Below are 16,567 nucleotides of genomic sequence, written 5' to 3'. Positions count from 1 at the left end.
CTCTCTGGTGCGTTCTCTCGCTCTCTCTCACTCTCCCTCTTGCTCTCTCTCTGGCGCGCTCTCTCTCTCACTCTCCCTCTTGCTCTCTCTCTGGCGCGCTCTCTCGCTCTCTCTCACTCTCCCTCTTGCTCTCTCTCTGGCGCGCTCTCTCGCTCTCTCTCACTCTCCCTCTTGCTCTCTCTCTGGCGCGCTCTCTCGCTCTCTCTCACTCTCCCTCTTTCTCTCTCTCTGGCGCGCTCTCTCGCTCTCTCTCACTCTCCCTCTTGCTCTCTCTCTGGCGCGCTCTCTCTCTCACTCTCCCTCTTGCTCTCTCTCTGGCGCGCTCTCTCGCTCTCTCTCACTCTCCCTCTTGCTCTCTCTCTGGCGCGCTCTCTCGCTCTCTCTCACTCTCCCTCTTGCTCTCTCTCTGGCGCGCTCTCTCGCTCTCTCTCACTCTCCCTCTTGCTCTCTCTCTGGCGCGCTCTCTCGCTCTCTCTCACTCTCCCTCTTTCTCTCTGGCGCGCTCTCTCGCTCTCTCTCACTCTCCCTCTTTCTCTCTGGTGCGCTTTCTCGCTCTCTCACTCCCTCTTGCTCTCTCTCTGGCGCGCTCTCTCTCTCACTCCCTCTTGCTCTCTCTCTGGCGCGTTCTCTCGCTCTCTCTCCCACTCCCTCTTGCTCTCTCTCTGGCGCGTTCTCTCGCTCTCTCTCACACTCCCTCTTGCTCTCTCTCTCCCACTCCCTCTTGCTCTCTCTCTCTGGCGCGCTCTCTCGCTCTCTCTCACTCTCCCTCTTGCTCTCTCTCTCTGGCGCGCTCTCTCGCTCTCTCTCACTCTCCCTCTTTCTCTCTGGCGCGCTCTCTCGCTCTCTCACTCCCTCTTGCTCTCTCTCTGGCGCGCTCTCTCACTCCCTCTTGCTCTCTCTCTGGCGCGCTCTCTCGCTCTCTCCCTCTTTCTCTCTGGCGCGCTCTCTCGCTCTCTCACTCCCTCTTGCTCTCTCTCTGGCGCGCTCTCTCGCTCTCTCACTCCCTCTTGCTCTCTCTCTGGCGCGCTCTCTCTCTCACTCCCTCTTGCTCTCTCTCTGGCGCGCTCTCTCGCTCTCTCTCCCACTCCCTCTTGCTCTCTCTCTGGCGCGCTCTCTCGCTCTCTCCCTCTTTCTCTCTGGCGCGCTCTCTCGCTCTCTCACTCCCTCTTGCTCTCTCTCTGGCGCGCGCTCTCACTCTCTCTCACACTCCCTCTTGCTCTCTCACTCTCCCTCTTGCTCTCTCTCGCTCTCCCTCTTGCTCTCTCTCACTCTCCCTCTTGCTCTCTCTCACTCTCCCTCTTGCTCTCTCTCACTCTCCCTCTCCCTCTTGCTCTCTCTCACTCTCCCTCTCCCTCTTGCTCTCTCTCACTCTCCCTCTTGCTCTCTCTCTGGCGCGCTCTCGCTCTCTCTCACACTCCCTCTTGCTCTCTCTCACACTCCCTCTTGCTCTCTCTCTGGCGCGCTCTCTCTCTCACTCCCTCTCGCTCTCTCTCATACTCCTTAAAACCCACCTCTAATAACCAAAAACTCAATTAATATCCTAATATCTCCTTGTGTGTCTCGGGTTTGTATTTTATTTAACACTCCTGTCAATTGCCTTGGTCCAGTTTACTATGTTGCAGATGTTAAATCATTGCAAGTTCTTCTTAATTCCGTCCACGGCCCTGAAGTCCTTAATCCCTGGTGCCATTCTAATAAATCTCTGCACTGTTGACGTTTAGAAGACTTTTGGACTCTCCTTTATTTTGACATTAATCTGTTCCCATGCTCTCCTTTTGCCCTTATTTGCCTTTTCCAGTCCTTTGTACTTTCTATAGTCAGTTCGGTTCTGAATTTATCACCAGGTTTCGGTTTCATTTTATCTTCCGTGTCTTCAGTCACCCAGCGAGCTCTAGCTTTGAATATCCCTCCTTTACCTTTCATGGGTTTGCATCTAGCCTGTACCCAAACCATCTCTTTGAAGCCTTCGTAGAATCCCTACAGTGCATAAGGAGGTCATTCGGCCCATCGAGCCTGCTCCCCCATAACCCCATGCATTTACCCTGCTAATCCCCATCAACCCCATGCTAAATCTACCCTGACACTTAGGGTCATTTTGGCACGGCCAATCAACCTAACCCGCACATCTTTGGGAGGAAACCGGAGCACCCGGAGGAAACCCATGCAGGCACTGGAAGAATGTGCAAACTCCACACAGACAGTGACCCAAGCCGGGAATCGAACCTGGGTCCCTGGCGCTATGAGGCAGCAGTGCTAACCACTGAGCCACCGTGCTGCCCTTCCCATTGCTCGCTCACTGCTGATCCCCAATTCATGGCCCAGACCCTTCCCATCTCGCTGAAGTTAGCCTGCCCCCACTCCCACCATCCACTGATGTCACGTTTGATTTTTTTTTTGCCGCCTTTCCTCATTTTTTTTTCTATCAATTCCAAACCTAATGTTGTGATCGCTGTTGCCCAAATGCTCCCCTGTGAAACTGCGTTTCTCCCACTTCATTGCCCAGTGCCAGATCCAGCACTGATCCCTTCTCTGTCTGGCTGGGCACCTCCTTGGAGAAAAACCCTCTCTTACCCTTTTCAGAAACTCACCTCCTTTTCTGCCCTGGGTGATGGTGAATCGAGAACCCCCTCGCCCACCGCCTCCTCACGCCACGGATTGACCATGTTTTGGGTGAGCTTTTCCGATTTGAAAACGTCTTCATTGTAAAGTAGCACTCGCTCTGACGTACTTGTGGTTGGGGGGGGGACGGTTTCTCACCATGTTGCAAATTTGTTCTGAAGTGCCACTTGATATCAAGCAAGTGCTCACGCGGGAAGCAAGCAGAGGCGGGAAGCTGCCGTCTTTCAACAAGAGAGCTCCCTCCCTGTTCAGACGGGCATTGGGCCACACTTTCAAAACTGTTCCCAACACATGACACTCAAGTCAAACCGCTCAAAGATAGAAGAGCAGCAACTCATCTCTGTGCTGCTTGTGGGATCTTGCCTTGCATAAAATGCTTGCTTGTCTACAATACTGACTGCACTCCAAAAGCAGTTCGTTGTATTGAAGCATTCAGAGATATTTTTAAAACATAGAAACTAGAAGCAGGAGGAGGTCCTTCGAGCCTGCTCCGCCATTCATTTTGATCATGGCTCATCATCAAATTCAATATCCTGATTTCCCCCCCTTCCCCCCATCTCCCTTGATCCCTTTAGCCCCAAGAGCGAAATCTAATTTCTTCTTGCAATCACACAATGTTTTGGCCTCAACTACTTTCTGTGGGAGTGAATTCCACACATTCACCACCCTCTGGGTGAAGAAATTTCTCCTCACCTCAGTCCTAAAAGGTTTACCCCTTATCCTCAAACTATGACCCCCGAGTTCTGGACTCCCCCCACCATCGGGAACATTCTTTCTGAATCTACCCTGTCTAACCCTGTTAGAATTTTATAAGTTTCTATGAGATCCCCTCTCACTCTTCTAAACCCCAGTGAATATAATCCTAACCCACTTAGTCTCTCCTCATACGACAGACCTGCCATCCCAGGAATCAGCCTGGTAAACCTTCGCTGTGCTCCCTCTATAGCAAGGACATCCTTCCTCAGATAAGGACACCAAGTCTGCATTCAAGTCCAGAACTATGACCCCCTAGTTCTGGACTCCCCCACCCTCTTGCTCTCTCTCTGGCGCGCTCTCTCACTCGCTCTCACTCTCCCTCTTGCTCTCTCTCTGGTGCGCTCTCTCGCTCTCTCTCACACTTCCTCTTGCTCTCTGGCGCGCGCTCTTGCTCTCTCTCACACTCCCTCTTGCTCTCTCTCTGGTGCGCTCTCTCGCTCTCTCACTCCCTCTTGCTCTCTCTCTGGTGCGCTCTCTCGCTCTCTCACTCCATCTTGCTCTCTCTCTGGCGCGCTCTCTCGCTCTCTTCCCATCGGGAACATTCTTTCTGAATCTACCCTGTCTAACCCTGTTAGAATTTTATAAGTTTCTATGAGATCCCCTCTCACTCTTCTGAACTCCAGTGAATAGAATCCTAACCGACTTAGTCTCTCCTCATATGACAGCCTTTTTTAAATTCATTGGTGGAACATGGGCATCGCTGGCTGGGCCAGCATTTATTGCCCATCCCTAGTTGCCCTTGGAGGGCAGTTGAGAATCAACCACATTGCTGTGGCTCTGGAGTCACATGTAGGCCAGACCGGGTAAGGACGGCAGATTTCCTTCCCTAAAGGAACATTAGTGAACCTACCATCCCAGGAATTGGCCTGGTAAACTTCGCTGCATAAATGCAGTCGGTTTGTTTTTTTTTTGTACTGTTTCATGCCTCCATCTCAAAACCTGGAGTAAGGTAGCTCTCGTCCAGTGCCCTCTCGTAGCCTTTGGCAGCAATGAGCGACTAATCTCTCTGGAAGTTAAGGTCAATGTGACGCTGCCGGTTTGCGAGGGTAACTTGCTGCTGCCCTCGACAGTAGCGTTGCTCAGGAATTACTGACTGGGCCTAATTCCAGTTCCACCCCTCGTGGGCTTTCCAGAGTGGACAATGTCCTCTTAGAAGAATGCCTTGCATTGAAAAATGCTGATTGACGCAAACAACAGATTTCCGAACACAGCTCCTTTTCATCAAATAATTTATACCACAGCTTAACACATTTGGGCAGCTGCTGTTTTTGAAGTATGATGGCCCCTGTTTAAACACAGTAGTTTGGAGCTCAAATGGCCTCGTTATCAAGACATGATTTCACAGAATCATAGAATCCCTACAGTGCAGAAGGAGGCCATTCGGCCCATCGAGTCTGCACCGACCACAATCCCACCCAGGCCCTATCCCCATAACCCCGTGCATTTACCCTAGCTAATCCCCCTGACACTAAGGGGAAATTTAGCACAGCCAATCCACCTAACCCACACATCTTTGGACACTAAGGGGCAATTTAGCATGGCCAATCCTCCTAACCTACAAATCTTTGGACTGTGGGAGGAAACCGGAGCACCCGGAGGAAACCCATGCAGACACGGGGAGAAGGTACAGACTCCACACAGACAGTGACCCGAGCCTGGGAATCGAATCCAGGTCCCTGGCGCTGTGAGGCAGCAGTGCTAACCACTCCTCCTGTCTCCCGTCGTAGTACAGTATCTTCACATCCACAACAGGTCGACGCACTTGACTCTCCCTCTCTTGATGCCAATACGTTATGCCCTTGAACAGCGCTTGCAATCTCCCTCTAAACTCTTTCTTTAGGAGCAGAGTCCGTTCACAAGGTGTGGGGGAATGAAGCTTGCCAAGGTTAATGCTGCGTGTCTGATGAGTGCAGTAAAAGTCCGAATCTGCTGCGAGAGCAAAATCCAGTTGGCGCCGTCCGAATACTTATTTTCATAATTGCTTTGCTCACCCCTAAACAGCCAGCTGCCAACTCCCCTCTTCCCCCCACCCCCCCTCCAGAGTTATCACCCCTATTGTACCTGCCTCCACCACCACCCCTGGCAGTGCGTTCCAGACACCTACCACTCCCTGTAAAAAGAAACTTACTTCTCACATCTCCTTTGAACTCCTCCCCCTCCCCCCCCCCCCCACTTTCCCCCTCCCACCTTAAGTGCATGCTCCTGAGTATTAGACATTTCAACTCTGGGGATACAGATTCTGACGGTCAACCCTATCTATGCCTCTCATAATTTTTTAGTAAGAAGTCTCACAACACCAGGTTAAAGTCCGACAGGTTTATTTGGAATCACGAGCTTTTGGAGCGCCGCTCCTTCCTCAGGTGAGCGGAGAGGTAGGTTTCACAAACACAGCATGTATAGGCCAAGACACAATTGCAAGATAATGGTTGGAATGCGAGTCTTTCCAGATAATCAAGTCTTTCCAGGTGCAGACAGTGCGAGTGGAGAGGGGGATAATCACAGGTTAAAGAGGTGTGAACTGTCTCCAGCCGGGACAGTTAGTAGGATTTTCCAGGCCAAATGGTGGGGGTTACACGGAGAGTGACATGAACCCAAGATCCCGGTCGGGGCCGTCCTCATGTGTGCAGAACTTGGCTATCAGTTTCTGCTCGGCGATTCTGCGTTGTGTGTCATGAAGACCGCCTTGGAGAGCGCTTACCCGAAGATCGGGGGCTGAATGCCCTTGACTGCTGAAGTGTTCCCTGACAGGAAGGGAACAACTCCTGTGTGGTGATTGTCACACGGTGTCCGTTCCAATCATCATCCTGCAATTGTGTCTTGGCCTCTATATGCCGTGTTTGTGAAACCTACCTCTCCTGAGGAAGGAGCAGCGCTCCGAAAGCTCGTGATTCCAAATAAACCCGTTGGACTTTAACCAGGTGTTGTGAGACTTCTTACTGAGCCCATCCTAGTCCAACTCTGACATAATTTTATAGACTGTACAGGTGCTGAATGCTTTTTTTCCCAAATAGGGCCACTCATATTTAGCATAATATACGATTACAGGAAGGATTTGACACTGGGAGTTGATTAGATGAGGAGTTGGCCTGTATGGCTGGCATTGCGACTCCCTCTCTTGTGTTTTCCGAACTGCTTATTTTTGTTTTGGACACTCGCCTGAGGTTGAATTTTATCAAAAACAGATTTTTTTTTCCCCCAGTCTTGCCATCAAGATTTAATGAGACACGATGTGACTTGGATGGTTGAACTCCGTTCAAAATAACACATTCTGATGAGTGTTTTTTATTCCCCCACAGTGGCTGCTATTTTGAGTGCCCAGCCTCGGTCCTGTTCCATGACAGGAATGCTTGACTCTATTATAGCCTCCTCTGCCGCACAACTCCAGTGGGTGGTGGCACAGTGGTTAGCATTGCGGCCTCACAGAGCCAGCGACCCAGGTTCGATTCCTGGCTTGGGTCACTGTCTGTGTGGAGTCTGTACCTTGTCCCCCCTGTCTGCGTGGGTTTCCTCCAGATGTTCCCGTTTCCTCCAGATGTTCCAGTTTCCTCCCACAGTTCGTAAGATGTGCAGGTTAGGTGGATTGGCCATTCTAAATTGTCCCTTCGTGTCCAAAGATGTGTGGGTTAGGTGGATTGGCCATGCTAAATTGCCCCTTAGTGTCCAAAGATGTGCAGGTTAGGTGGTTTGGCCATGGTAAATTGACCCTTAGAATCCAAAGAGGTGTACGTTAGGTGGTTTGGCCATGGTAAACTGACCCTTAGAATCCAAAGGTGTGCGGGTTAGGTGGATTAGCCATGCTAGATTGCCCCTTAGTGTCAGGGGGACTAGCTAGGGTAAATGCATGGGGTTGTGTGATAGGGCCTGGGTGGGATTGTGGTCGGTGCAGACTCGATGGGCCGAATGGCCTCCTTCTGCACTGTAGGGATTCTATGTTGGTTGTTCTGCCTATCGAACCCCACTTTTCTCTCCTCCTCTGGTGTCCGGTGCCCCTGGCTCCAGCAGCCTTCACTACCCTGCCCGAGCGGCCATTCCCACACGCAAGGGCAGAATGAGACAGGGGCTATTCACCCTTGGGAAGGCATCTAGCACTCCAGCTGAAACCTGCTCTCTTGTCTAGATATGGAGATTTGATCTTCTCTGGAGAAATATTTAAATATCGCGAGGGGGGAGTTGGGGGGGAAGATTTATCATACAATCCCTACAGTACAGAAGGAGGCCATTTGGCACATGAAGCCTGCAGCGGCAATCCCAACCAAACCATTACCCCAAATATTTACCCTGTAAATCCTCCTGACACTAAGGGACAATGTAGCATGGTCAATCCACCTAACCTGCACATCTTTGGACACTAAGGGACAATGTAGCATGGTCAATCCACCTAACCTGCACATCTTTGGACACTAAGGGACAATGTAGCATGGTCAATCCACCTAACCTGCACATCTTTGGACACTAAGGGACAATGTAGCATGGTCAATCCACCTAACCTGCACATCTTTGGAGACTAAGGGGCAATTTAGCATGGCCCATCCACCTAACTCGCACACCTATGGACATTAAGGGGTAATGTACCATGGCCAATCCAACTAACCTACTCATCTTTGGATACTAAGGGGCAACTTAGCATAGCCAATCAACCTAACCTACACACCTTTGTACTGTGGGAGGAAACTGGAGCACCCGGAGGAAACCCACGTAGACACAGGAAGAACGTACAAACACCACACAGTCACCCGAGGCTGGGGTCGAACCCGGGTCCCTGGCACTGTGAGGCAGCAGTGCTAACCACTATGCTGGCAAAGACTGATTTGACGTGATTAGATTGTCTCGACTGCAGTACCTCGATTCATTTTTTTCCCCTGTCCGTTACTTCGTAACTTACTGAAGCAGTTGAACAGTGGAGCACAAACCCCGTCGCGTTTCTACCTCTCCTCCGCTCCGCAGAAGAGTCGCGCAGATTCCAAACGTTAACCCTCCTCCTCTCTCCACAGATGCTGCCTGGCCCGCTGGGGTCTTTGCTTTCCAGCACTTTCTGTTTCGGTTTCAGATTTCCAGCAGCGTTTTGCCGCTAACTAAGCGAATGTTCCTTTATCAGCACAATCTTGTTTGTACGTGTGGAGTTAATCTGCCGCAAATACAATCCGAGGCCCTCTCTTCCACGAACCGCACGGTGGTCTATCCCGTACCTATCCCCTCTCTTACTTACAAGGGGAGCATTCTCGCTCTCTCTCTGCATTCCATCTCTTGAGCGTCAGCGCTGTTCCCATCCCTGCGTCTCCGAGTGGTTCCCTATTCATCCCCCAATTTCTGCTCGCGTTGGAAGGATTGATGGCTAGTTTCCTCCTCCCTTCGTCTGGGAGGACTGCACTCTTGCCCTGGTAAAGGGGCATCCACTTTCCTGCTCCACCGAGGTTAGGAGCTCAGGTGGTCACTCCACCCCCCCGAGAGAAGTACCAGGTCTTACCCCTTCTCTGTCGCTCTATCAAAGCTCCCTCAACCGTATCTGCGCTTGGCATGAATAGGGACGCTGCCTCTGCTTTTGCATGCTCCAAGTGACTGGTTATCTGCCTGGCCCCTTTGCCTTAACCCAGAGCTCCATTGTGTGGCCTTACGGAGAGATTTGGACTTTATTTGTCACGCATGACCGTAAGGTAGAATGTGTATGTGTCGCAGTTTTTTTTTCAAACAGCCCTGAATCTGGGACCTTGAAACGTTTGAAGGCAAACTAACTCATTCCAAGGTCGTGCAAGGGTGCCCGCATGTCCTGGTGACCAGTGGTTGTCACTGTGACTGCTGGATCTAACACTGAAACCCTCGATTAATGAGCTTTCCCGCCCTTTTTTTTTAGAACACCGCAATGAAGTTACTGTGAAAATCCCCTAGTCGCCACACTCCAGCGCCTGTTCGGGTTACACTGAGGGAGAATTTAGCACCAAACCAGCACGTCTTTCGGACTGTGGGCGGAAACCGGAACACCCGGAGGAAACCCACGCAGACACGGGGAGAATGTGCAGACTCCGCACAGACAGTGACCCAAGCCGGGAATCGAACCCGGGTCCCTGGCGCTGTGAGGCAGCAGCGCTAACCACCGTGCTACCGTGCAAGCCCAGTTGTGCGCAGAGCTCCAGTTCTAAAATACCTCTCCGAGTGAGCCTCAATTTCCCCCCCCTCTCCCACCCCCACCGAGGCTTGTCTGCACAATTGTCTCATTCCCCTTTGCTCATTGGGCTGTAAATTCCCGCACCCCCTGCCCCTGAGGTTGTCCTCTTGGCAGTCCATACAATCGCCTGGTTCCCCTTTGCTCGCCAGTCGAGCTGCCTCTTAGGTTTCTCGAAAGTGTTAGTCGAAAAGAGTGCTGCCTCCTAGGTTTCCTCCCATGGGTGCCCCAGGCCGGGTGAAGGGTGGGTAGCCGGAGTCTTTGGGTTGTTCTTCTGTTCATTCTCCCGTGTGGGGGGGGGGCTGGGCTGGCCCGTGCAGCTCTCCGACCTCTGGGGTGGTCCCTTCCTTGGCTGGCCCAACACAAGCTGTGCGTCGCTGACGTGGTCACTAATCTATGGGCTGCATGGCAGAGAGGAGCTGGTTTGCATCCATGTCCCCGCCGCCCCCAACACAGCTTCACGTTTCCGTATGCATGGCCGGGTTTGCCAATAATGCCTTCCATTTTAATTCAGTCTATCGCGCTGCATGCTTTTTAATGCTTCAAGATGCACTCGTTGAGACCCAGACAGTAATCCACAGCTGAATCTGTACTGAAAGCGTTGATGCCCTCACTCTGTTCCCTTCTCCCCTACGGCCATCGGCAATGTAGAGAGTAAGGGGTGGTGCATTCAGTGGGGTGTGTGCTTCAGACAATGCACTGTGGCATACAGACCAAGAGCTGGTTGTAACCACACCTGATACTCCGATTAGAACCTAGCCCATGAGGGTGGAAAATGCAATGCCTGGGCGTCTCGTTTTTTCAAACTAAACCAGCATTCCACTCCTGCGTTCAAAGGAGGCGGATTACAGAGAGAATGCCCCTGCCGTTTTTTGATCATCGTGGCTGTCGAAACTGAGTGTGCTCCGGGTAATAGCTGGGTAATAAACACCGATAAGGTTTCCAACGTGTTGAACCCCAGCGCCGGGGGATGGTCAAAAGCGTTCTTGGACCACGTTCTTTTGCCTTTGCGAACCCCTCCCCTTGGCCCCACCCTTTCCCATACAATTTAAAACGACATGGAATCCCCACAGTGCAGAAGGAGGCCAGTCGGCCCATTAAGTCTGCACTGACAACAATTCCACACAGGCCCTATCACCGTAACCTCACTCTTTACACTAGCTAGTCCCTCTGCTAATAAGGGACATGGCCAATCAACCTAACCCACACGTCTTTGGACACTCATGGACAATTTAGCATGGCCAATCCACCTAATCTTACATATCTTTGTACACTCGGGGACAATTTAGCATGGCCAATCCAATCAACCTACACATCTTTGGACACTAAGGGGCAATTTAGCATGGCCAATCCATCTAACCTACACATCTTTGGATACTAATGGACAATTTAACATGGACAATCCAATCAAACTGCACATCTTTGGACACTAAGGGGCAATTTAGCATGGCCAATCCACCTAACCACATCTTTGGACACTCATGGACAATTTAGCATGGCCAATCCACCTAATCTTACATATCTTTGTACACTCAGGGACAATTTAGCATGGCCAATCCAATCAACCTACACATCTTTGGACACTCAGGGACAATTTAACATGGACAATCCAATCAACCTGCACATCTTTGGACACTAAGGGGCAATTTAGCATGGCCAATCCACCTAACCTGCACATCTTTGGACACTAATGGACAATTTAACATGGCCAATCCACCCAACCTACACATCTTTGGACACTAAGGGACAATTTAACATGGCCAATCCATCTAACCTGCACATCTTTGGACACTAAGGGGCAATTTAGCATGGCCAATCCACCTCACCTGCACATCTTTGGACACTAAGGGACAATTTAACATGGCCAATCCATCTAACCTGCACATCTTTGGACACTAAGGGGCAATTTAGCATGGCCAATCCACCTCACCTGCACATCTTTGGACACTAAGGGACAACTTAACATGGCCAATCCACCCAACCTAATCCCCCCCCCCTCTCCCGCCCCTACCGAGGCTGTTCTTTTGGCAGTCTGCACAATTGTCTGATTCCCCTTTGGACACTAAGGGGCAATTTAGCATGGCCACTCCACCTAACCTGCACATCTTTTGGAGTGTGGGAGGAAACCGGAGCACCCGGAGGAAACCCGCGCAGACACGGGGGGGAGAACGTGCAGACTCCGCACAGACAGTGACCCGAGCCGGGAATCGAACCCGGGTCCCTGGCGCTGAGAGTCGGCAATGCTAATCACAATGTCCCTTTTTGCTTCCAAAATTCACCCCCTTCTTACCAGGAGCCCCTGATCGATTGTGACTGTGTGTGGTGGGGGGGTTAACATTTCACCTCTGGGGGGGGGGAAGATGCAGCAACTCTTTCAGTACAACGCTATTTATCCACCAATGTGTTGACATGCATCATTCGTCATGATGTCATGGCTAGATTTGATTTGCCTTGAACTGCACAAGGGCTGAATTGCAATTACTCAAACGATCTCTGGCTTTAATTTTATTATTTTTTTTAGACTTTTCCTTTTTTTTAAAAGACTAACTATTTTGCTCGCTGTTCTGTTTTTTTGTCTTGTTTCTTGCACTCTCTACCCATAGACATCGCAGTCTGCAAGGAGCGCCTGAAAAAGTTGACAGTAGGAGGTAGGCAAGTAGCTGCCGCTGTTGACATTCAGCCAGTTATGTCTTTGTTGTTTGGCGTTTTGATTTGTTTCTGATCTGAGTGAGACCAGCGGGGGGGGGGGTAAGCGGGGCTCGGAGGGGTGGGCTGAAAAACCGATAGCAGCCTGCTCTCAAATCTGATTTCAAAATCACTGATGTCATGCCCAAATCTCTTTGGAATTTAAACCACCCCGAACGAGTACAGTACAAGAATCCCGTGGGTGCACTTTTTAATTGGGGGAGGATCGTAGAAGAATCATAGAATCTCCACAGGGCAGAAGGAGGCCGTTTGGCCCATCGCACCTGCACCACCAACAACAATTGCATCTATCCATGTAACCCCACGTATTTACCCTGCACACGAAGGGGCAATTTAGCATGGCCAATCCCCCTAACCTGCACATCTTTGGACACTAAGGGGCAATTTAGCATGGCCAATCCACCTAACCTACAACATCTTTGGACACTAATGGGCAATTTAGCATGGCTAATCCACCGAACCTACACATCTTTGGACACTAATGGGCAATTTAGCATGGCTAATCCACCTAACCGACACATCTTTGGACACTAATGGGTAATTTAGCATGGCCAATCCACCGAACCTACACATCTTTGGACACTAATGGGCAATTTAGCATGGCTAATCCACCTAACCGACACATCTTTGGACACTAAGGGGCAATTTAGCATGGCTAATCCACCTAACCTACACATCTTTGGACACTAATGGGCAATTTAGCATGGCCAATCCACCTAACCTGCACATCTTTGGACACTAAGGGGCAATTTAGCATGGCCAATCCACCTAACCTGCACATCTTTGGACACTAATGGGCAATTTAGCATGGCCAATCCCCCTAACCTACACATCTTTGGACACTAATGGGCAATTTAGCATGGCCAATCCACCCAACCTGCACATCTTTGGACAGTAAGGAGCAATTTAGCATGGCCAATCCACCTAACCTGCACATCTTTGGACACTAATGGGCAATTTAGCATGGCCAATCCACCCAACCTGCACATCTTTGGACAGTAAGGAGCAATTTAGCATGGCTAATCCACCTAACCCGCACATCTTTGGACACGAATGGGCGATTTAGCATGGCCAATCCACCTAACCTGCACATCTTTGGACACTAAGGGGCAATTTAGCATGGCCAATCCACCTGACCCGTACATCTTTGGACTGTGGGAAGAAACCGGAGGAAACCCACGCCGACACGGGGAGAATGTGCAGACTCCGCACAAACAGTGACCCAAGCTGGGAATGGAATCCGAATCCCTGGCACTGTGAGGCAGCAGTGATAACCACTGTCTCGCCCACGTGACCCTTGACCCCACAGCAATGTGGCTGTCTCTTAACCGCCCCCCCCTGAAATGGCGGAGCGAGCCGCCCAGTTCGAGGGCAGTTGGGGGATGAGTGAGACACACCCCTCTAATGAGTCATGACATCTCTGATCGATAAATCAATGAGACTCTCGCTTTTGGGGTATCAGGTCATTGCAAAGCGGCATTGCTTGGCGTGTTTTTAAAATACCTAACAGATTTTGAGTGTGTAACCGCTATCAGAAGGGATTGTACAAAATGGTTGATCTGATGGGGAAGAGATTTGATTATCTGTAGACTAGTCTTTGCTTCTTCGGTGCTAATCCAAATCCTTGAAGATGATGGTTGTGTTAACTCTGACACTTGTCACTAGAGGAAGTGTAACGTGATGGCTCTCTCTCTCTCTCTCTCTCTTGCTTTCAAGAATGCCTTCCACACCTCCAACCCTTCTCGCGTTCCCAAAAGGGTTAAGTGTTTCTCTTGTTTACACGCTCTCGATCAGTCCCTTCCAATACCCTGTGCCCTGGTTGTCTGCTCCACCTGTTTATCCGTTGCTTTGCTGATCCATTTCGTGTCTTGTAAGCGTTGTATGTACCCCATTCATTCGTGCCACCCAGGACACAGTTGAGGAGGGAGTTATCCGTCCAGTAAGTAGCTCGTGTGGCTCTTAGTCTGAAGTCGCCCTTGCCCATGAGACTATAAATGTGTTCCCAACAGGAATTTTCTTAACCAGCCTATTTTTTCCACCGAGTGATCAAGAAAACAACACTCCAAGTCAGCTCGACAGTAAAAGAAATCTAGGCAATCTATTTTGCAATATTGAGAAAGCCCGCTGACCCTCTCACCTCAAATTCTTCAAAAGACAAAGCTCAGGCCAAGAATTTTTATCACTGAACCCTGACCTTAGAAGCTGATTTTTCCCAGCACCCCTCAGCCTTCAAGCTTCCCCCACCAATTGAACTCTGACCTTTTGTGCCTATTTTGACCACCACCTCGTGGACAAAACTCAGGACGACAGCATGAAAGGGACAGGTGGAATGAACAGCCAGGCAATGTCACTGTAACCCCGAGGCAATGCCAAAGGAGTCCACTAGGAACATTCGACAATGGGCCTTGTATCAGAACAGGCTGAATTATACCTCCATTCTCCCTTTTAATTCTCGGCCTTGGCTGACCATCCCACTGAATTTATACAGCTCAACTTCCCCATCGTCTATCTCCAAACCCAAATAATCAACATGGTCCTGGGGGTATTCTTTCTTGTTCGTATTCTCTCTCCCTCTCTCCATGTCTGTCCCTCCCTCTCTCTATGTCTGTCCCTCTCCCTCTCTCCCTCTCTGTCTGTCCCTCTCTCTCTCTGTCTGTCCCTCTCCCTCTCTCTCTTTGTCCCTCTCCCTCTCTCGCTCTCTGTCTGTCCCTCTCTCTCTGTCTGGCCCCCACTCTCTCTGTCTGGCCCCCCCTCTCTCTGTCCGGCCCCCCCTCTCTCTGTCCGGCCCCCCCTCTCTCTGTCCGGCCCCCCTCTCTCTGTCCGGCCCCTCCTCTCTCTGTCCGGCCCCTCCTCTCTCTGTCCGGCCCCCCCTCTCTCTGTCCGGCCCCCCCTCTCTCTGTCCGGCCCCCCCTCTCTCTGTCCGGCCCCCCCTCTCTCTGTCCGGCCCCCCCTCTCTCTGTCCGGCCCCCCCTCTCTCTGTCCGGCCCCCCCTCTCTCTGTCCGGCCCCCCCTCTCTCTGTCCGGCCCCCCCTCTCTCTGTCCGGCCCCCCCTCTCTCTGTCCGGCCCCCCCTCTCTCTGTCCGGCCCCCCCTCTCTCTGTCCGGCCCCCCCTCTCTCTGTCCGGCCCCCCTCTCTCTGTCCGGCCCCCCCTCTCTCTGTCCGGCCCCCCCTCTCTCTGTATGGCCCCCCCTCTCTCTGTCTGGCCCCCCCTCTCTCTGTCTGGCCCTGTCGCACCCCCCGCTCTGCGTCTGCCCCCCCCCCGCTCCCTGTCTGCCCCCCCCCGCTCCCTGTCTGCCCCCCCCCGCTCCCTGTCTGCCTGCCTCCCCTCTCCCTGTCTGTCCCTCTCTCTCTCCCTGTCTGTCCCTCTCTCTCTCCCTGTCTGTCCCTCTCTCTCTCCCTGTCTGTCCCTCTCTCTCTCCCTGTCTGTCCCTCTCTCTCTCCCTGTCTGTCCCTCTCTCTCTCCCTGTCTGTCCCTCTCTCTCTCCCTGTCTGTCCCTCTCTCTCTCTCTGTCTGTCCCTCTCTCTCTCTCTGTCTGTCCCTCTCTCTCTCTCTGTCTGTCCCTCTCTCTCTCTCTGTCTGTCCCTCTCTCTCTCTCTGTCTGTCCCCCTCTCTCTGTCTGTCCCTCTCTCTCTCTCTGTCTGTCCCTCGCTCGCTCTCTGTCTGTCCCTCTCTCTCTCTCTGTCTGTCCCTCTCTCTCTCTCTGTCTGTCCCTCTCTCTCTCTCTGTCTGTCCCTCTCTCTCTCTCTGTCTGTCCCTCTCTCTCTCTCTGTCTGTCCCTCTCTCTCTCTCTGTCTGTCGCTCTCTCTCACTCTTGTCTGTCCCTCTCTCTCACTCTGTCTGTCCCTCTCTCTCACTCTGTCTGTCCCTCTCTCTCACTCTGTCTGTCCCCCCTCTCTCTGTCTGTCCCTCTCTCTCACTCTGTCTGTCCCTCTCTCTCACTCTGTCTGTCCCTCTCTCTCACTCTGTCTGTCCCTCTCTCTCACTCTGTCTGTCCCTCTCTCTCACTCTGTCTGTCCCTCTCTCTCACTCTGTCTGTCCCTCTCTCTCACTCTGTCTGTCCCTCTCTCTCACTCTGTCTGTCCCTCTCTCTCACTCTGTCTGTCCCTCTCTCTCTCTCTCTTTCTGCCTCCCTCTCTCTCTCTCTCTCTGTCTGTCCCTCTCTCTCTCTCTCTCTGTCTGTCCCTCTCACTCTCTCTCTCTCTCTCTGTCTGTCCCTCTCTCTCTCTCTGTCTGTCCCTCTCATTCTCTCTCTCTCTCTGTCTGTCCCCCTCTCTCTCTCTGTCAGTCCCTCTCTCTCTCTGTCAGTCCCTCTCTCTCTCTCTGTCAGT

The 16,567-nt window shown here is 51.7% G+C and overlaps 1 protein-coding gene across 2 annotated transcripts in view; it reads left to right on the top strand.

Moving 5' to 3' along the window:
* The window catches only part of LOC144510034 (2-oxoglutarate dehydrogenase complex component E1), a 122,580-nt gene that overhangs the window by 55,115 nt on the left and 50,898 nt on the right, over positions 1-16,567 (top strand). For both annotated transcript variants that reach the window (XM_078239238.1, XM_078239239.1), the window contains exon 5: positions 12,136-12,180. In XM_078239238.1, coding sequence (XP_078095364.1) covers positions 12,136-12,180 — 45 coding nt within the window. The remainder of the gene's footprint in view (positions 1-12,135; positions 12,181-16,567) is intronic.

Source organism: Mustelus asterias, chromosome 22 (genome assembly GCF_964213995.1).
Source record: "Mustelus asterias chromosome 22, sMusAst1.hap1.1, whole genome shotgun sequence".
In the NCBI taxonomy this organism is placed as follows: Eukaryota; Metazoa; Chordata; class Chondrichthyes; order Carcharhiniformes; family Triakidae; genus Mustelus; species Mustelus asterias.
This window is presented reverse-complemented; position numbering and strand designations above follow the sequence as displayed.